Source organism: Urocitellus parryii, chromosome 7 (genome assembly GCF_045843805.1).
Source record: "Urocitellus parryii isolate mUroPar1 chromosome 7, mUroPar1.hap1, whole genome shotgun sequence".
In the NCBI taxonomy this organism is placed as follows: Eukaryota; Metazoa; Chordata; class Mammalia; order Rodentia; family Sciuridae; genus Urocitellus; species Urocitellus parryii.
This window is the reverse complement of record NC_135537.1, coordinates 139,307,727-139,328,843: the sequence shown is the minus strand read 5'-3', so window position 1 is coordinate 139,328,843 and position 21,117 is coordinate 139,307,727. Positions and strand designations below refer to the sequence as shown.

Here is a 21,117-nt window from a genome sequence, read left to right as displayed (position 1 = left end):
AGTAATCCTGGGCTGTCAGAGAACACCCTGTTCTTTGCAGCTCAGAGGCTTAGTGTCCCTTCTCTCTTGGGCTAGGGGCTCTAACTGGTTTTGTTCCCCTCTCCCTGTCCCTTGCCCCTAGCCTTTGGGAGGACAGGCAGCCTAAGGGCTGTGCAGGGTCTCGAGAGATGCCTGTCCACCCCTGCCCCTGGCAGAATAGCCTCTGGCCAGCAAACAGCCTGAGGGGAGGGCCACCAGGCCAGCGGCTTTGGCCTAGTGGCTGAGAGGCCACAGGGTGAGGGCCCTTTGCTGCCCTAGCATTGAGTTTTCAGTTTCTCTTTTTTTCTTGCTCCATCCTTCTTCTCCTCCACTCTTTCTTCTCCCTTTCTTTTTTCCTTTCCTTCTATTTCCCTCCTTTCTTCTCTCTCCCTTCCTTTTGCCCTCTTTCTTGCCCTTTAAAAAAAATGGATTTGAAGCAAAAATCTGTAGATATAAAAAGGACACATTTGGAACTTAGATTTCTTTCTTTCTTTCTTTCTTTTTTCTATCAGTAGAAGGCAAGCTGCCGATTCTGGGATTTTTTTTTTTTTAAGCTAAATCTCAGTATTCAAAGGGCTGGTGCGGCCTGTCTAGAACTGGCCCTGTCAGCTGCTGAGAGCATGTTGGGGGCAGCCCGGGAAACTACTCAGCGGCCTTGGTGTTCTATTTTGTATGTCGTGTTTAATTGTGAGAACACAGAAAAAGGCAAGTAAGGGCAGAGAATACTGTAATAAACACCCATGGGCCTCCACCCCCCTATGGACATTTTTGCTCAGGTATTTAAAATATAAACAAATGGGCTCCTGGCCCTGTGTTCAGTCTGCAGCATCCGAAAGTGATATAAAGAAAACACAAATGAATGGGAGCATTACAGACAAAGGGGAGGGTCCTTTTATTCTCCTTCTTTCTCTTTCCTCTTCCCTGGGGAAACACTGCCATACATTTAATGTGTAACTTCACAAGCTGTTTCCACATTTTTCCTGCATATATATGAATCCATGAATAATATATAGTTTTGCTTGGTGTGTCGTTTAGGAGCATGCTTAAAATGCTGTCATGCTGAAATATCGTCTTGCAACTTGCTTTTCTCACTTACCAGTGTGTTTTCAAGACTTACTCCTGTTGACCTTTATATCTAGTTCATTTATTTTCAGTTCTGGAAAGTGTTCCATTATATGAATGTACCAGTTGATTTATCTGCTCCACTGCTAATGGGCAGTTGGTTGTTTCTAGATTTTTTTCTGAATTGTTCATGCCTGTCTCCTGGCACAGGCACCTCCCTGAGCAGCTTTTGGACCTGCTGGCCCAGTTCAAGCATGTTCAGAACCATCCCTGGAACCTCTTGTGGGTTTCTCTGAGTTTCGCCCAAACCAGCTGCTTTCTTCCCCTCCTTAGCTCTCTAAATAAGGGAAAGTTTGGGGGAACCAGTAAGAGGAGAGGAAAAAGGATCTGGCAAACAACTGTCAATGATATGGCTAAGTCATGGGCTTGTATTTCATTCTTATCCAACCCTGCTGCCCTTCAGTTCTGATTTTTCATTCTATGTTAATCCATGCATCATGATACCATATAAGAAAACCTAAGCTTGCCTTGTGTGTGCCAGGCCCTGGTTTTGATCCCCAGTATGACAAAACAAAAAAGAAAACCCAAATATATATACAGCTCATCTGGCCCACTCTTCTGCCTTGCTAGCATAACTGTTTCCACTTTTCTGAGTTCTTTTGGTCTCTGTCAGTACACACAGGTACTTATTTGCAATTGTAATGTACAGGTAGCATGTTTTCCTTACAATATGTTACAAACCATTTCCATGTTGCTACAGTCTTTATAATGACTGTTTTCATGATCACATAGTATTTTTCCCTGCCATGTGCCCTAACCCATGCTTCCTGTCTTAGCATCTGCTTTTCTGTTGATTTCTCCTCCGAACCCCAAGAAATCTTGGGGGAATTATTCCAAGTACCCTCAGGTCATGCTGCCATCCAGATGCAAAGAAACCTGGGTTGCAATCCTGTGTGTCTTTCTCCCTCTCCCCAAGGTTCCGGATGATTTCAATTTTTTTGCCCCGTCACCTCCACAAACTCTATCTCTTTAGCAATAGAAAAATAGTCTCAGTACACTTAGCTTCAAGATTGTTCTAAATAGTCACAAATAGGCTCCTCCCATGAGGAATGAATGAGCTGGTTTCATAGGCCTCATTGTTCCTTCTTTGTGTTTCTCCCCCCACACGCACCTGGTTGTACTGAGGATTGAACACTGAGGTGTTCTACCACTGATCTTCATCCCCAGCCCTTTATATTTTTTGAGACAGGATCTCATGAAGTTGCTGAGGCTGGCCTTAAACTTGCCATCCTCCTGCCACAGCTTCCCAAGTACTGGGATTACAGGCTTCTCTGTGATTTGAGGGAGATAATGGGAAGGCTCCTTAGGAACCGCTTGAGGTCCAGCCCAGCTCCCTAAGGCTAGGAGCTTGGACCTGAGCCCTCTCTAGGAAGATAATCTGTTTGTTCTAAGCCTGAAACTTAAGTTTGAGTTGACACAAATAAAAGAGCACCAACCCCATGCATGACAGGCATCACTGTTCCTGGGACTCTTGAGAGCTTGTTTGGAGGTTCTAGCAGGGGAGCGCAGCTACTCATATACCCTTGACCGAAGAACGGTCCTCCTCTATAGGGGAAGGTCGTCCTCTTCGACTGAGTACACAGCTTTGGGAGGGACGCACATGGAGTGGTGAGGGAGGAAAGGGACACCCACCTAGCCAGCCAGATCAGCCGAATCAACCCTGGTGATCAATGGGGTGACGGATGTCGCAGCCAGATCGCTCTCACATCCTATTCCTGGCACTCTTGCTGTAGTATTGACATTGTCTCTCTTCTGTTATTCAGCTAACTTTCCCAGCCCAGCCTAAGGGTTTTTTGCTTTCAGTAGAACAAGGCACCAGTCCTCTACACCTCCACTTCTCAAATCATCAGTTTAGAGATGGCGTTTTAAAAAATGAACTGATTTACAGTAATAGCCAATACTTAATGGAGCACTTACTATATACATGATAATCTGCTAGAAATATTTTTACATTTAAATCTTGTTTATTCCTCCCCACAACAATTAAGACAGAATTATGCCATTATCTGCATTTGATAGCTGTGGAAATGAGGCTCAAAGAAATTAAAGGACTTGCCTGATCTTGCTTAGAGTCTCAACTGTCATTTCCCTCAACATTCCAGCCATCCAGGCTGGGAACAACAAGCCCTAGCTAATGTCCATTTTTCATTCCCTTGCAAGAAGCTCCTTGATGGTATGGAAGATGTTTTGTTTAATGCCATCAATTAGAAGTTTGCCATTCCTTGTAAGTTCCTGTTGAGGTGTTGTCTTACTTCCTCTTGAGAAGTCTTGACTTTAGAGAACCTACTTCAGGGACTGCATGATGGAGAAGCAATTTCAGCCTCTTTCCCTACTGCTTTGGAAGGAAGACAGGAGGGAAGAAGGTGGTAGGCGAAGCTGCTTCTACAGGGGCTCTTCCTGGTCCTAGTTAGGAGAGTCCCCATTCAGGTGCTAGAAGAATCCTCAGCAAAGGCAGTGGCCTGACAGAGAACTGCAGCTTTTGCAACAGGCAGACAGGGTTCCTGTCCCAGCAAGACCACTGGGTGACAGTGGTAGGCCACTTGACTATCCATAAGGCAGGGATAGTGGTGCTCCCTGCAGTCACCTGTTATGATGATTAAGTGAGGTAGCATCTGTGTCCTGCCTGGCATAGAGCAGACATCCATACAGGCGAGTTCCCTTTTCTAGACCTCTGATTCAGCATCAGAGGAAAGCACACTCTTCTGGCTATAGGGCCAAAACCAGGGGTCAGTTGAAGGGGACCAGCCAGGCACAGTGGGCGTGGACTTTTCCCCATCCATGTGCCAAACACAGGGGTTTCTCTGGGTCAGAATCTGACTATAGATATTTTACTGAGTTTCTGTTTATGTACTGCAGTCACATGCCTGACACTGTCTTGTTCCTGTGTACCTCATTGTCTAGGGTTTTTAGACACAGGCTTTCGTGCTCTAATTACCAACATGAAGAGGGGATTTTGCTTGTGCATAGCCAAGGGGAAGAGGTGGGGAGACCCAGGCCCAGAGGATCTGGCCCTTGGTGGAACCAGCTGGAGCTCTGTGCTTTTGTTCCTCATGGGTGTGGACCCAAGAGACTGCGGCTATGATAACAAAGAAGGCCCCTTACCATAGTCCCTCAGAGAGTCTGAGGCTCTGACCCGGGAATTGGCCTGCTTGACCAGCAATCTTCCCTTTTCTCCTTCTTTCTCCATTCTCTGTGCCTGCCTGTGCTCCGCAGACCAGCTCTGCATCTTGAGTGCAGGCTACGAACTGGCCAGCTGCTGTGTCTAATCATAGCCGTGGATAGCTCTGGTGTGACCCAGTGCTTATAACCGCCTGATTTCAGAAACACACTAGCTTGATTAAAAGCCAAAGCTTTTTTGAGATTGCAGTGTGGCAAAGTGGAAGACTCATCTGTAGCTGGCTAGCCCCAAGTAGCCCACAGCCCTGGGCCCCCCTTCAGGCCTCTGACTCAAGTCCAGGTCCTGATCCCCAGGGATGAAGACACACCTGACATGGGGCCCAGCCTCGAGGGGAAAGCACAGCTAACAGTATGAGGCTGGAAATGCCTGGACTCATGCTCAGGAGTCCTCTTCATCACCAGTGCATCTTCAAAGTCCCTGAGGAGCCGCTGTTTGTCTGTGTGTGATGTGATGGGAATGGCAGTCCTCAGGAGCCCGTTTCTCTCTGGACCTCTCCCCTAACACACCCAGCCACTTCTTCTAATAGTTACGAACATAATGGTTTCGTTTATTCCTTTTGAAGATGGGCCCAGCGCTGCATGCCCGCTGGGCTGGCTGCCGCCGCAGGTTACAAAGCACCAAGGCCACATTTCTGGTACTTCGGTGTTCCCCCCATAGAGAAGTAGAATGTCAGTGGAGCAAATTACTGACCAAATACTTTGCAATCTATAAATATTAAATTGCTCTGGCTTTCATATAAAATTCAAGCTCTGGTCTGCCGTGGAGGAGAGGCACCTGGATAGCTCCAAAGGAGAGGGGACCAACTGCCAATGGAGAGACACATGTCCCCAAAGGACAGGGCCAAGGCTGGCTCTGTGGTTGGTGGGGGTAGCCCCGGCTGGAGGAGAATGGGGGTAGTGGCAAACTTAGAGGTGACCGTAACTCAGGATGGGTTTTCTCTAAGTGTTCACTTGAGGCTTTGTGTGTGTGTTGGGGGGGGGGCGGGGGGTGGTGGTGGTGGTTGCCGATGAACTGCAATACATTTATTTTTTAAAAATATACATATATTTATTTTAGTTGTAAATGGACCTTTATTTATTTATATGTGGTGCTGAGACTCGAACCCAGGGCCTCCTACATGCTAGGCAAGCACTGTTCCACTGAGCCACAACCAGAGCCCCTGCAATGCATTTCTTATTCCAGCCCAAGACTTCCATGCCCTGCTCCCTCTGGGGACTGTCTCTCTCAGACCATGTATCAGAGCCTCCACAGGTAGCAGGGCTGGGACTGGAGAGTGGGGGCCACAAAAGGCCAGGGCTGGCAGTATGGCTTCTCTTCCTCCCTCACTTGTATGGCTACAGCCTTGGCCAAAGGCTCCTCCCCTGCTCACTGTGGTGCGCCACCCCCCCATCCCCCCCACCCCCTCCCATGTGAGGAGTCTGCTCCATCTGTTGCTTAGTGCCGCGTGTGCGTCTATGGCAGGGGTGCCATGTGGGAGCGGGTGTGAGTTCTTACATCATCTTGGTCAGCTTTAGACTCCCTGCACGTGCGGAGGACTCCTGTGCCATTAGGATCACTTTAGGATGCCACCAATGATCAGCTGCTCTGATGTGCCAAGACCCTGTACTAATATTTTTGCCTCTGTTTTGCGGTGCTGGAGGTTGAACCCAGGGCCTTGTGTGTGCCAGGGAAGCACTCCACCACTGAGCTCCTCCCTAGGGCATGTGCCTAATTCTTTAAATGTTCTTGATGGAACCAGAAAAGGTAGGAACTACAACACCTTTACCACATTGCAGCTGAGGACACTGAGGCCCAGACAGACTAGTGACTTGTCAGCGTTTTATGGAGAGGTTCCAGGCAGAACCACAGGAGTTCTGTAACTATTTAGTGGCTGACCCCAGATTCGGCCTGAGGCTTTCCAGCTTGGGGACCCAGATTCTTAACTCTGAGACTGTCTTGTGTCTCCAGACACACCTCCTCTCACAGGCCAGTGGCCAAGCTAGTGTGAACCCTGTCTCTCTCTCTCTCTTGCAGGCATCCCCACGCTCATTGTGTTGGACCCACAGGGGGAGGTGATCACCCGGCAGGGACGGGTGGAGGTGCTCAATGATGAGGACTGCAGGGAGTTTCCGTGGCACCCCAAACCCGTGCTGGAGCTCTCTGACTCCAACGCTGTGCAGCTCAACGAGGGGCCCTGCCTCGTCCTTTTTGTAGGTATGGAGCTCAGTGGCGGGACAGAGGGAGATGGGCCAGAATGGATCTCACTGGGGGTGGTGCCTGTCCCTGAAGCCTCTTTGCTGCCCCAGGCTGAGCCCAGGCCTTTGTCTCTCCCTACCAGCCTTGCTTTTGACCCCAATGATTTATTCATGGCTCTTCCCCTGTGGGAGGTGGTCTAGGACCGGCTGCTGTGCTTTCCTCCCTAGCTGCTTGGGCTGCCAGCTGGGCAGAATAGGTCAGGCCAGGAGGATGCCCCTACTCCCACCCCCTAAGAAAGAGGCGGGGCTGTCTGCACTGCAGCTGCAGGAGGCTGGGCCCCCTTGAGCCTGGCTCACTCCCACCTGCTTCTGTGTTCCTCTGTGCTCTGAGGAACTGCTAACAGCCAGAGGCTGTTAGAGCCAGCCCAGGGCAGTGTTCTTGGCTCTCTCTTTTCCCTGTAGCCAACTGCAACTCTCATTTGGGTGCTGTGCTCAGCCTGGGCAAGAGGCAGAGAAACATTCACGTGAGGTCTCTGCAGCCTTTTGGGATGACCCAGGTCGCTTTTGCAAACTAAGCAACTGCTGGCCAAGAGCCACCTTCCCCTCGGCCTAAGGACTTGTTGCTCCCCTTCAGATGAACTGCCATATTAGGACATGGCTGAGATGTGCCATATCTGCTTCCAAGGGTCAGGGAGTATATTCCTCATCCTCCCAATTCTCTGAAGTCTGGTTTAGGGGCTCCCAGGAGGGAAGCCAATAAGCAGACCTGAAGGAATTCTTAAGCCAACTGACTTGTAGCCTGGGTCTGAGTTGTGGGGATGGTGCCCCCCTGGAGAGAGGTGGCCTTGGAAAAGGGCCTGCTGCAGGCATACACACAACATCTGTGGCCAGTTAGAAAACAATTCTGAACCCAGGAAGAATTAGGAACCTCAGGACCATCTGCAGCAATGTGGAAAGGGTCATAGAGAGGCAAAGCAAACTAAATGGAGATCCAGAGTGTGTCCTGCTCTCTCTGCACACCACAAACTTATCATGTGGTATAGCATGTATGAATGGAATCTCTCCACCACTGGAGCCTACTTTTGTCACTTGGGGATGCTGCCTTTGCTCTTGGCTACAGGTTTCAGCAGCTTGAGCCCTGGGACCCTCTACATGGCCACTTCCAGTCTGTGTTCTCCCATGTAGCCAGTCTTCCCCTTCCAGGAGAGTCTGGCTGTTCGCTGTGGAGGTGGCATCACAGCAGCTGTGGTATCCTCACCCCAGCACCATGAAACCACTAAGAAATCACAGTCCTCAACCTCAACTGGACCACCACTTCTGCCATTTTCACTGGGAAGCTGGAGGTCTCAGGTCATGGCTTCTGGTTCTTTGAGAAGAAAACTACCAGATACTTCAGGTCCTGGCTTAGAGGAAACCCAGCTTTTAAAGAATTCAGTGAAGGAGCTGGGGTTGTGGCTCAGCGGTAGAGCGCTCGCCTTGTACACGAGAGACCTTGGGTTTGATCCTCAGCATCGCATACAAATAAATTAATAAAATAAAGGTATAAAAAATAAGAAGGAAAAAAAGGCTTAAAAAAAAAAGAATTCAGTGAAAAGCATTTTCTGGCTGGGGCATTGTGCCACTCAGTGAGGCTAGTTGTTCCTGGTGAGCCCTGCGCGGTAGAGCTCTGTTCAAGTCTGCTTTGCTGCTAGTACATGTGTGTGTGTGTGCGTGCATACGTGTGTGCATGTGTGTAGGCCCACTCATGCACACGGAAAGTTATATTTATGTCTAAGAGGAGGTTCTTTTCCATTCAGAGGCTGTTTAGATGGGTGTTTCTCTAGCTCCCCAGGCCTTTGGGGGTGGTAGGTGACAAGCCAGAGTTTGTTGTTTCTTTTTCCCCCCCATCACAGATTCTGAGGATGATGGAGAATCCGAAGCAGCCAAACAACTGATTCAGCCAATAGCTGAGAAGATCATCGCCAAGTACAAAGCCAAAGAGGAGGAGGCACCACTTCTATTCTTTGTGGCTGGGGAGGTAAGTGTGGAGAGAGGATATGGCCCTGGCTCTCTTAGCTGGAGACTTTTAGGATGTGATTAATAGTGGCCTCTAGGAAGTTTGAGGGGACCTCAGGGACCAAGCTGATTATGCCACAGACCAATGTGGAAGAAAAGACATGTCATTAGACATGGAAAACCATTTCCTACCCCTGCTGCTTCCTTTTCCCCTCCTTTTTGCAACAGTACCAAGCCCTCTCAGGGCCGCTGCCACACAGGCTGCTGGGGAGAACAGCCGCCAAAAACTTTCACGATCCACCCTCTCTCCAGTGGTGCTTGGTCAGAACCATGCCCTGGGTGCTTTATAAAGTGTGGATTGGTTTAGGTTCTCTGCACCAGCCTGCAAAATGAGCTTAGCTCTTTACTGGGATTCTGGTTTTGGCCGTAGTTGGGAATACAGTTAGTTATCAGCCAGCCCAGGAAGAGGGTCAAGTTTGGAAACTGTTGTCATCCCCAATCCCTTTCAACCAAGGCCTGGCCCTTGAAGGCCCCCACAGTTTGGACCAACAGGGAACTTTTCCCAGGGTTAGAAAGGAGCCCTGGAGAGGAGGGAACCTCCAACCCGCTAGCCGCTGCGTTCAGTAAGATGGACATGTGCGCGTGCGCGGTGCGCAGGCGTCTATCCCACAGGATCCCCTTCTGCGCATGCTCACGGCATCCCACCCCGGTGACCCCTGAAAAAGTCATTGACACTTGGTTAGACTACCCCTGCCTCCTTCGTTCACCCATCTGTACCTCTAGTTGGTAGGAGCCCACACGCTCATTTCACGCTGTTTGGATCCCAGGAGAGGCTGGAGAAGACAGGCAGCAGCCAGACACCCTGAGCCACCCATTCATCACTTCCTCAATAGCTGCCCCTGCAGGCCCTAGAGGGCCCCTCGCAGGCAGCTCAAGTGGCCCTGCCCTGCCCAACCCTGGGATGGAAAGGAACAAAGAGGGTTCACAGGCCCTGGGGCTCACTAGCGCTGCACACAAAGCGCCCAGCGAGGCTGCTCTGCATTTATTAAACTCTAACCCCACAGAATGGCTCCAAAGAAAAGATGGGTGCAGAACAGAAAGGGCTGAGCCCCTGTGGGGCGGGGCTTTAGAAAGTGGCTGAAAAGGGGCCTTTGCGGAAACCCAGGCACTGGGCCAAGTGCTTCACCTGCTTGTTTCCTTTGTACCTCACCTCTCTGCCTGGGAACATAATCATCGCCCTGGCTCACAGAGGAAGAAAGTAAGGCTCCAGCCAGATGAAGGGCTGCCCTGAAACTGCTCCCTGGGCTCTCTCTGAGCAGGGCTGGGGTTGCTGGACTTTGGTTTACCCTCACAGAAGCTCCATGTGTTAGGAACCTCTGTCAAATCCATTTTGTTAAATACATTTGACAGGGGCTAGGACCTGGGCTGAAAGTTCTTGCCAGGGTCACATAGGAAGTAGGTAGCAGAGGGAGGGAACTGAAATGAGATTACCGTGACTCCAAGAACAGTGCTCTTCCTCTTTCTGTCCATGTGTTCTGACAAATGGGCCTGCTCATGCCCCGAGGGAGGAGGCTCCCTGGACCGGAAAACTGGACAGAGGCATCTGTGTCATCTGCTGCTTTTGTCCCCACCTGGCTGCATGTTCTTCCTGTGCATTTCACGTGGGCTTCTGGCCTTTTGGGCTTTCCAGGTTCCAGTTCTCTGTCCTTAGGCTCAGAAGCAAGGCAGCATGGAAGGAAGGGGGCCAGGCAGAGGAAGATGGAACATCCAGCATTGACTGAGCCCAGAACTCTGTCTCAATCATATCCCTGTGGCAGGCAAAAGTTATCCCCTCTGAAACCCTGGTGGACATTAAAATTCATCCATGTGGTTTGATTGGAGGGATCCAGGGAGGGCAAGCAGTGGAACGCTTCGCTTGTGACGGCCTCCTAATGGGAATGAGACATAAATTATTTGTCCAGGTGTCTCCCTTTATTTATCATGAAGACTTTTTACTAACTCACATTAAGGGCCCGAATTGGGGGAAGTGTGCTTGAGAAATTGAATCATACAGCATTGCTGGGAAGTGCATGGTGTTTTAGGGGGCAGGAAAGATCATCTCACTAATAGTCTACCTAAAGATTTGCCATGGATACATGAATTTTATTTTTGTCTTAGAAATCAGTGAGTCATGGGCTGGGGTTGTGGCTCAGCGGTAGAGTGCTCGCCTAGCATGTGCAAAGCCCTGGATTCGATCCTCAGCACCACATAAAAATAAATAAAATAAAGGTATTGCATCCAAGTACAACTAAAAAATAAATATTAAAAAAAGAAATCAGTGAGTCATAAACTTTATGCTTCCTGCTCACCTCCATCTAAGACCAAGAATAATCCAAGCCCCTTTTCTGTAAAATGTTTGTTTTAGTCAGTTTTTTTGATACTTTAACTAAAAAGATCCGACAAGAAAAATTTTAGGATGTAAAGTTTTTTCGGGGGCTCATGGTTTCAGAGGTCTCAATCCATAGAGAGCAGGCTCCATTCCATGGGGCTTAAGGTGAGGCAGAACATCATGGTGGAAGAGTGTGGCAGAGGGAAGTGGTTCACATGGTGATCAAGAAGCATAGAGAGACTCCACTTGCCGGATACAATATATACACCCCATAGTCATGCCCCCAATGCCCACCTCCTCTAGCTGCACCCTACCCACCTTCAGTTACCACCCAGTTAATCCCATCAGGGAATTAATTCACTAATTGGGTTAAGGCTCTCGTGATCCAATAATTTCTCCTCTAAACCTTCTTGCGTTGTCTCATACATGAGCTTTTGGGGGACACCTCATATCCAAACCATAACAGTGTCTGTCTTTTTCATTGGGTTTAGAATATTGTGCATTTTGTAGGGAAATGACTTCAGGATGGGTATGTAAAGTCCATTGACTGTTATCTACCTCATGGGGGTCAGTGTCATGAAAGGTAACCTTAAATGGTTGCTCCCTGACAAAACCTTTTTCTTGTCTTTGGATTTGTGTTTGCCTTTATATTTGAACCAGGCAGTATCTGATATGAGGGAAGTTCACCCGCACAGCTGCTGGGAATGCACAAGAAAGTATCCATGTCCTTCTCAAACAAATACAGTGAAGCAGCGTAACCTTGGTGCTTGCGAAGCTATGTTTAGAGTTGGCCAGCTATGTGCCTCCTGCCTTCTTTGAAACCATGGGTTGGGGGGTAGTGAGTTGTTTCTGTTTAAAAACTTTCCAGAATTGAAGTTCAGATGGCCTCAGATAAGCCACAGTAGAGTTAGCAAGTAATTGAGAGTTGCTTGCAAAAATAAGCAACCAAAAGACATCACATTTTTAAAAAGCAGAAGATATAACCAGAGTTGCTTTCATGCTAATAAAGATGATTTGCTTGGTGGTTTGGGGGATCTGAGGGAATTTTTTGAAGTGGTCTCCCCACAACAGGGCACGGTCTCCTGCTGCCTATGCTAAGAACCCATCTCTCCTTGAGGGGAGCCTGCTCTTCAGGATGATGGAATTGTCCCATTCCATGCAGTCTGGGGAGACGGGGCCCAGAGGACTTCTTTTTAAAACTTACTGGTTTTCTCTCCCCTCTGGTGACTTCCAGGATGACATGACTGACTCCCTGCGAGATTACACCAACCTGCCTGAAGCTGCCCCTTTGCTCACCATTCTGGACATGTCAGCCCGGGCCAAGTATGTGATGGACGTGGAGGAGATCACCCCTGCCATTGTGGAGGCCTTTGTGAATGACTTCCTAGCAGAAAAGCTCAAGCCAGAGCCCATCTAGTGGGTCTCTAGCCTCTTGAGACCTTATTTAAGACTCATTCTCCTCCTCCTCCCCTTCTTCCCCTCTGCCCTTGGACTTTTCCAGCAGGTCCTAAATCACACAACCCAAATTTCCAACCTCTCTGTGGTGCCTTGTTTCTGCATTAACTCCTCACTAGCACCCAAGGGTGCACATCCTCACAGCAGCAGCAGAATCTGCCATATTTGGAGATTCTGCCTGGCATTCACAGGGATGGCATAACCGGGCCAGAACTGGGACTGCAGCACTCTCTCCAGGTCACTAGCTTTTGGTGAAGGATTGTTCAGGGTATTCTGCACAATAAGCATGCAGAGACATCGAATTGGGGTTCTGGCTCTGGAGTCAGCACACACACAAAACAGCCAGAAGGGAGCTGCTCCACATGCACACGCACATGCTGGTGGAGCGGAGAAAGGGCGTGGCCTCAGCAGACATCAGCTCAGAGCTGTTGGGGAGAGTATCCTTTTATAGGGAACGTAGATATAGTCTTTCTTGGTCTGAGGGAGAAACAGCAGCTTATCAGTGGGTTCTTGGGCAGGGGACTCCCAAATCTGAAACGAAGCGTGTGGGGTTTTTTTGGTGAGAAAACAAGTAGCTAAGATAATGATTCATATAATTGCTTAGTTTTATTGAGCTCCTACCATATGATTAGAGTTTTGCATTCCTTCCTTTTATCTCTTTCTTCCTTGGTCTTGACCTTCTCCATGTTTTTGCCTGCTCATACAGACAGCTTCTACTTTCTCGGAATTTTGTTCTTGAATTTTTCTCCTTGATATCTTTCCAAGAAACTTGGCCCTGAGTTCTTAGAGGAGCCATGCTCAGCTGCACAGATCTCTGGCCCAGCTCTGTGCCTGAGGCCACTGGATCTTTGCTGAGGCATCTGCATCCTTTTCCTGTCACTCCCTTTTCTTTTCAAAGCAGAACTGAAAAGCAAGAATTTACTAGAAATCTAGCTTGTCTTTAAGAACCTTCAGAAGAAGCTGTGTTCTCAGGCAGGAGGGAGGACAGAGGGCGTGTCAACTAAAAGTAGGCCATGGGTACCCTTTGCTAAGAGTAGGTAACTTGCCCTTTTGTTTGAGTGGAACTGGCCACAAAAGGGGAAACATTTGGGGTGAGAGACTTTGGCCCAGGGATTCACAGGGGTTTAGCCTATCTCAGTCAGGTGTCAGAGCCTTTAAACAGTCCAAGGCCTTACCCTTGACTCAACTCTGCCATCTGCCAACCAAAACAATTTATTTGGAAAACCCCACAACCCACCCATAAGCTGTTGACAGTGTTCCTTGCTAAATTGGATTGTTTATTTGTAGTTCAGAAGTACAAAATTAGTTGGTGATTAGACTATTTGATGTTGCCAGCCTGAAACGCAATCACCTAGTAAGAAATAAAGCAGGCATCTCTGGACATTACCATCTAGTGGCCTTCCCTGTTCTTAATAACAAAAATATTTTTCACTTGAGTGCTATTAGAGGGTGGGCAGTGGAAGGAAAGGCATAGAGAACCTTTAGTAGCCATGTTCCAGAATTTTCTAAAATCCCAAGAGGTCAGTGGTAGAGGACTTGACTAGCATGTGCAAGAAGGCCCTGGGTTTGATCCCCGGTACTGAGGGGGATAAGAAAAATCCCAAGAAGATGGCCATCTGTCAAATCATCTTGGTTTCCAGAAACCAGGAAGCTGATTTTGATTAGAGTACCAGAGACAGATGCCTCCAGGAGCTCGGGTCACTATCCCTTTGGCTTGGTACTTGCTCCAAGGTGAATCCCTAGATTATAGACATTGTTATGGACATTCCCTGCTCTTTCCCTCTTGAGATTGCTGGTTAGGAAAACACAAGGACTCCTGCAAGGGTCTCCCTGTGAAGAATAGGGTAAGAGTTGGGGCTGCCCAAGTCTAGCTCTGTCCTAAGGCTAGAGGCTTCTCTAGAAATTCTACCATTGTCCCTTAGAGGGTGAGGCAGATGAGGGTACAAGATTAGGCTCTCCCTTGGAAGATGTATAGAATTTGTGTCCCTGCCCTAGGTCATGACTGCCTTGGAGGAAAGGAGGCCCTCTTTGCAGCTGCTTTTTTTGTGAGGACAGAAGGAACAGAGTCCATTACAACAGAAAAATTGGTCATCTGTGTTACTTTAGTGGCCTGTATTGGGCTGACTTTTCTGAAGTACCAACTACTAATGTCAGCCAGATCCCTGTCACCAGAATTCCCCTTTTAGAGCAGATGTGTAGTTTAGTTAAGCTCAGTGGGAAGGTTTATTAAAAAGGTTTAGGTCTATACCATGGCTACGTTGGAGGAAAATGTTAGGGAAGACTCACTTCACCGTGCCAATGAAAAATTCCCTTCTCCATGGTGCAGGAGATCCTAAAGGTCATTGATGCAGACAAATGGCAGCGGGATAATTCTCACCAAGCAGCTCCATGATACCTTACAAGTCTCATTGCTAATTGGAAGCAGGTCAAAAACCCCAGCTGTGACATATGCAAGGAGAACCATGTCCTGCCGGTTGAGACAGGAAGGTGGCTATAGAAATGCCACCCTGGAGTTCCCAGATTTGTGTTCACAACAATGACCTCCAGTTGCCATTCTCACAATAGAGATGAGATTTTTTTTTTTTTTAACTGTCTTCCCACATTAAAGATCTGTTTAAGGAAATGGGGTGTATTGGGATTGGTATGTACACTGGGCAGAGGAAACCAGCTTCCTTTTCAGGAGTCAGGTGGTATTGTGCTACTAACCCCCCCACACCCCCAACACACACACACACACACACACACACACACACACACACACGTGTCCTTGAAATCAATGGCTAACATTTATCCCGGCTTCGGGAGCCAGTGTTATTTTCTTGGCATCGGACAAGCTTCAAGTGGTAATTTTCAGCCAGACTTTGTTTTTCTCTATTGCCTAATTAAAGACACTAAAAAGCTGTTCCCCACTCCTCCTGCCCTTCTGCAGGGCAGCAAACTGAATTCAGCAATGAGACAGCAGGATGTGGCCTGGGGACAGGCTGGCAGTACTATGTGGTGTTGTACTATTTAGCTAGAAAGAAAACCATGGACATGTGAGGTCACGGGCAGAAATGCTGCACACAAGAAATTATAGTATTGGGAGGAACCTCAGTGAGCATGAGGTCCTGCCCTACCCAGTCACTAGGGAAGGACACACATTCTGTACACAATGCTATTTCTCTGGCCAGCCTGGGCAGGCCCGTGCTTGCAGGATAGTTTGAGAGTGCAACTGTTTTATAGATCTTGGGGTAGGGATGCTCACAGGCTACAGAGATTCAGGAGTTCCCCCAGAAGTTCCTATGTAAAGACTGCCTTGGGAACTAGGAACTGACCTGGGGACCCCAAGCCTAGGCAGACTTTCAAGGCTGCCCCAAAACAGTTGTGCTGAAGTAGTCACCTCGCCAACATCCCTCTTCCCAATGCCAACAGGGACAAGAGAGTGACAAGAATGTGTCCTTTCCTTCAAGTAGGTTGCTGAAGGGAAAATTGGGGGAGGGTGGGGAGCAAATAGCTGTGGACGGGAGCTTTGTTATTAGTGTCACTGGCCTCAGCATGTGTGGTGTGAGCTTGTGTTTCCAGAAAACAAAAGGCTATATGTAAAATTTTATATTGAGTTCTGCTTTATGACGGGGTTTCTTCTACTGGGGGATATATGACAAAGAAGTTCTAGGTACCTTATATGCAAAAGGATGAAGTAAATATGCCCCATTTTTCAAGGCTTATGTGTGACTCACCCCATTGGTGTTTTAGAACACTTCCTTAACCAGGAAATGTGTTAGTAGGGGTGGGTGGAACTCATTCGGAGGGACATTTGGATTTCCATTAAAATAATGTGCAGACTCTTGAAAGCCTCCATCTCTATAGGCCAATATACAGCCCAAGCCAGGCAGAGTAGCCTCAGGTCTAGATTCTTGGGTGCTCATGCTTTATACAAATAAGTCACCCACATGAACTGGAATGGGAAAACCATAAGAGACATGGTCTTAGGAGCCAAGTTTCCCCCAAATTGATCTTTGGACATCAGAGGACCCGAGAGTCCCCAGTCTACCAAGAGCCACTCTGCAGGCTCGCAGTCAGCACATGCTTCCTTCATTCCAGGGATACAAGGGAGGCTGAGGTTGGACCCTGCAGCAGTCATTTTCCCACCTCTTCCTCAATCTGTGTTCCCTTGCATTTTGAGAAAGCAGCACCTTTGGCATCGGTTGAGAATTCATCTGAGAAAAGGAGCTCTTCTTACACAATTAGGGATTTTTGAGAGTAGGAAGAACAGAACTGATTCCAATCATATCACATTGGGAGCCTCCATCATGCTTGGCCATTGAGCGTCAACAATGCTTCCTAAGACTCCCAGGAAGGACTTGGCTTACAGCTGCCATCTCAGCTGCTCAGATGTGACATGGTTCCTTAGTTAAAGAGACTTAGTTCATCCATTAATTTTGCTTCTCGTTTATTTGTGCAATCTCATGGGGAAATCGAAGGAATAAGATCTCAGAATTTAAGTGACAATGAGTGCTTCCTCGAGAAAACAAAAGTGAGCTCAAGTGAAGTCTGCTCCTGGGGGAGTGGCAGGGACCAAGAGGGGAGCCCCAAGCTCTGCAGTACAGCTGGTGGTTTTCAGCACTATCCAGAGAACCTTGGATGGGTGTTGTTTCTGGGGTCTTTGCATGGAGGAATCACAAAAGTGGATCTAAATGCAGCTCAGCTTGGATGGTGAACCCTGGGACAAGTGTTGGAAGCTCCATACTGTTCATTAATGAACAGTATCCTAACCAGAAGCCAGCAGCCAGGGTGGGGCAGGGGAGAATGGTTTCTGTGCTCCCTGCTGTGTAGCACTAACTGAAGGGCCAAGTGCACTCCCACAGTAAGACTTGGGCCCATTGGGACATTGGCCTCTGCACAGAGCTGCTCTCTCAGAAGCTGTTACAGCGAAAAGCTGTAGCAGTTTTGTTAGTTCCCATTTCTGTCCACTTAGTTTAGAGTTTTTGGTCCAGTGTCCTCCTGAATTTCAGATTCTTGCTTCTACTAAAATTACATGAGCCAGTCTGGATGGGTCTTTGACAACTGTGAGCTTGCAATTACTCTTTGGTAGAGGGATACTTGACTCTATCCTTCTCCTTTTAAGCAACTTAAATCTGAGAAAGATCATGACCCCTCCCTCCAGCTTTAGGGTTGGTTCTGAAGTGCAGCCCGCCACCTCGTGGCAGAAACCACTGCTGCAGCTGTGCCTCAGGACAAAGGCAAGGAGCCTGGCCAGCATCCCACAAGGTTTACCTTTCAGCCAGTGTTTTTCTTGTCATATATTGTTCAGTTTATTCCTATTCACTGCAAAGATGGTGACCGAACAAACATTGGCCTCAAATTCGAAAATTCATGAAAGTTGTTTTCCAGTATCACTCAGCAGATAAGAACTTAACCACCATTTGCTCTCCTGCAGTCATTTAAGAGAAAGGACAGCGTGCCTTCCACCCCTCCCCTTCTCACCAGCAGCCAGGGTGGTTATACCTATGAATGTACAAAAAGAACTCACAGACATTGTGGAGAAGCCACAGACTATCACGTCAAAGGCACACCAACTCCTTTCCCCCCTCTTACAGTCAGGATGAAAACTGGGCTAAAGAGTTATTTGCCAGTGTTTTGCATTGCTGTTTTTTCTCAAGGATGTAGTTTGTTCTTTCATTGATTTTAATTTTGAACAAAACCCAGCAAGAACACCATCTACGGACACAAATTACAAGAAGTTGGCTTCAGGTGGGAAAGACACAAGTGTATGACTTCTTTTTCTCTAGCACTTTTCAAAGATGCTGATGAGGAAGACACAGCCAATCAAACTGCAAACACCCCTTTCCCAATATACCAAAGCAATACCACCTGCCAAGTGAAAGTTGATTTCCAATATCACTCAGCACATACCCACACCCACATTTAGTTCTCCCAGGAGGAAGTTTTTACTAGGGAGCTGGAAAAGCAGAAAGGGAAGGAAAGGGGGTCCATGGTATCTCTTGAGCATGCTGGCAACCCACTCCACCTCTCTGGAATGAGCAGCTAAGGAGTCCAAATCATTACAAGAACCACTGTACCAAAGGGTATATATATAGTTCAATTACACTCCTACTGTTGTCCTCAACTCCAACCCTATATTTATAGTTGTAAAAGTGATGTCTGGATTGAGTCCTAACACTAGTTCACAGGCAGTCATTAGATATGGTGATTACCATCTGCATCTGCCCTCACCTCCCTGGCTGTATCCTGGATGGCACCTGGTAAGTAAGGATGTAACTTGTCCTGGTCCCCTGGGGGTTTAAGAGAATTGCAGGGGGTCCTGCAGCAAAGCCGTAGTTCCCAGGGCTCCAAGCTCTCAGAACCTCAGCTACCCACCCTTCCTGTGTTCACACAGCACCCAGGCGTGCTGGCACGTTCCTGAGCAGTTCTGTCATTCTGTGTAGGGGGAAGGGTGTATTAGTACATTATTACATTTAAACAACTTTACATAAAATAGGATTAACAACTGGAAAGTAGTAAAAAGGGTGACGCTTTCCCCACTGCTGCAGGGTTAAGCTGCAAATTTTGTCAATTTCTTCCTGTTCTGCAGAGTCCTCAAAAAACATTTGCAAAGGTGCTAAGAAGATGATAACACCTGATGAATCAAGCTATTTCTAAAGATTGGCATAAGGTGGGTGGGTTATACATAACAGTGGCTATTGAAGTGAGGTCTACACAGACCCCAGGGGTGGACATATCCAAGCTTCAAGAACAGCTAGCTATTGCTCCATGACTCACAGCCATTAGCTTCTTGGGTTATTCCTCTTAGCAATGCCCTCCTCAGCAGGCCAAAAATGAAGAGACACTGAGACCCACTGACCACACTTAAATGCTGGTTCTAGGTTTATTTTCCACTGACCAATTATCAGGCAGAGGTGGCTTAACCATGACCCATAACCAATACTTGATGACTGTAAAATACCAATCAGTCTTTGGGAACTTTCTGGGAAAAAAAAAAAAAATGCTTCTTAGTAGTCTCCTGGCCCCCCACCCCCATGCTGGAGATGGAACCCAGGGTTTCACACGTGTCAGGGAAGCACTACCACTGAGCTACACCCCAGCCACAGTACACAATTAAATTATGTATATCCAGAGCCATGTAATTAATTACCACACACACACACACACACACCCACCCTCAAAGTTCATAGAGAGACGGGAGATCTCAGGAAGAATTTTAACCTTTTTATTTATGAGGAAAAGCAGAAACTTGTAGAAATTCCTATTTTTCCGACGCTGTATGATGGCAGCAATGCCTACCTCTTGCCTCCTGAATATGGCCAGGAAGCCAGTTAACCAACTCTGCCAGCCTCCGTCCAGTATGCTGGGGTTGCAGGAGCTGGAGACATCCTCAAACACAACTTCGGCCCCCTTTTTCAGTGGTAGCTCCTGTCCCTGTTCAAGTGTTCCACCCTTAACCTTAGCTGTCTTTTTCCTTCAAAAAGCAGGATGCTTGCAGCCATGGCCGAGTTCAGGCTGTCCACACCAGGCACAACAGGAATCAGCAGCCTCTTGCCCCCAGTGCTCTCAGCCAACTGCAGGGACTCCAGGCTCACGCCATGGGTCTCCCCACCTATCACCACAGCTGCTGGTGCCTCTGTCCAGTCCAAGTCGTAACTCTGAACCTCAATTTCAGGGAGCCAGTCTTTACTGTCTCCAGTTTCTATATCCTCTTCCTGGAACTTGTGAAATTTCAGAAATCGTCGATCACACACCCCGCCATGATCACTGGCTTTAGTAGACATCTGGGCCTGAGCATAGAGGCCACAGTTGTCTGCTACATGGACCCGGGTGTCAGGGGGCAAGTAGTTGGGTACTGTTTCCCATTCCAGATTATTGATAATAGGCACCTGAAAATGTGCCCCCATGCCTGCCCGTAGCACTTTGGGTTCCCAGGCATCCACACAGCCTAGAAAACAAAAAAGAAGATTTAATCAAGATTTCATAAGTCTCAGAGTGGGAGCTCTGGAGTAAATCAGATTAATTCTGGACCAGAAAATAAAGCAAAAGTGTTTCCCAGTGGAGCCTTCTTGGTAGTTGGTACCTTCCAGAGCCTTCCCAGTGACGGCAGTGTTCAGCAAAGGGACTGCAGGATTAATCCCTGCTAGTGCTGAAGAGGGATTCTATGCATCCCTTTGACATTGTTCATACATACAGGCACTGACCAGGGGATGCAAACGGAATTAAAACACCCAATATCCAGGAATTCAGGGTACAGTGGTTGGTGGTGCTGGGACAATATCTAATCAGGTAATTAGAATATTAATGACAATGTAAAAGAAGCATAAACAGGATCAGAGAAAACCCTGATATAAAGCAGTCTTTCAGGAAAAACACCAAATGTCTAAGAGACCATGACACTGAGCTGGGTCTTGAAGGATAAGAGGATGTTGTAAGAGAAAGGCCCAGGTAGAGAACAAAGTCAGAGAAGGGGAGAATGTCTAAGAACTGGAGTTGATGGTGGGGGTGGAGGGTGGGAGAAGAGAGAGGAGGCAGGCAGTGGCCACTGTATAGAAGGCCAAGGATGTGAAACTGAAGAGTTTGGATTTTTTTCAGAAGACAGTATGAGGTACTGAAGGATTTTCAGCAAAACAGTGACAGAACCTGATTTATGGTTCAGACAGACTCATTTGACTTCAATGTTCAATTTGGATTGGAACAGATTTCCCACACTAGAGATAAGGAAATTAGGTAGGAGGTTGGTGCAGCAATTCAGGGGGAAATGAACCTGAACCCAGGTGGCAGTTCTGTCACTCACATCTCTTCTGTCATAGCAAACCTACTCT

General features: G+C 47.8%; 2 protein-coding genes across 3 annotated transcripts in view; one reads left to right on the top strand and one right to left on the bottom strand.

Moving 5' to 3' along the window:
• Positions 1–17,885, top strand: part of Nxn (nucleoredoxin) — a 149,673-nt gene extending 131,788 nt beyond the window's left edge. Inside the window, exons 6-8 of the mRNA XM_026388790.2 lie at positions 6,332–6,511; positions 8,385–8,509; positions 12,090–17,885. Coding sequence (XP_026244575.1) covers positions 6,332–6,511; positions 8,385–8,509; positions 12,090–12,272 — 488 coding nt within the window. The 3' untranslated portion in view covers positions 12,273–17,885. The remainder of the gene's footprint in view (positions 1–6,331; positions 6,512–8,384; positions 8,510–12,089) is intronic.
• A 1,618-nt stretch (positions 17,886–19,503) lies between these two features.
• Mrm3 (mitochondrial rRNA methyltransferase 3) overlaps positions 19,504–21,117 on the bottom strand; it is a 5,482-nt gene continuing 3,868 nt past the window's right edge. For both annotated transcript variants that reach the window (XM_026388862.2, XM_026388864.2), the window contains exon 4: positions 19,504–20,240. In XM_026388862.2, coding sequence (XP_026244647.1) covers positions 19,708–20,240 — 533 coding nt within the window. In that variant the 3' untranslated portion in view covers positions 19,504–19,707. The remainder of the gene's footprint in view (positions 20,241–21,117) is intronic.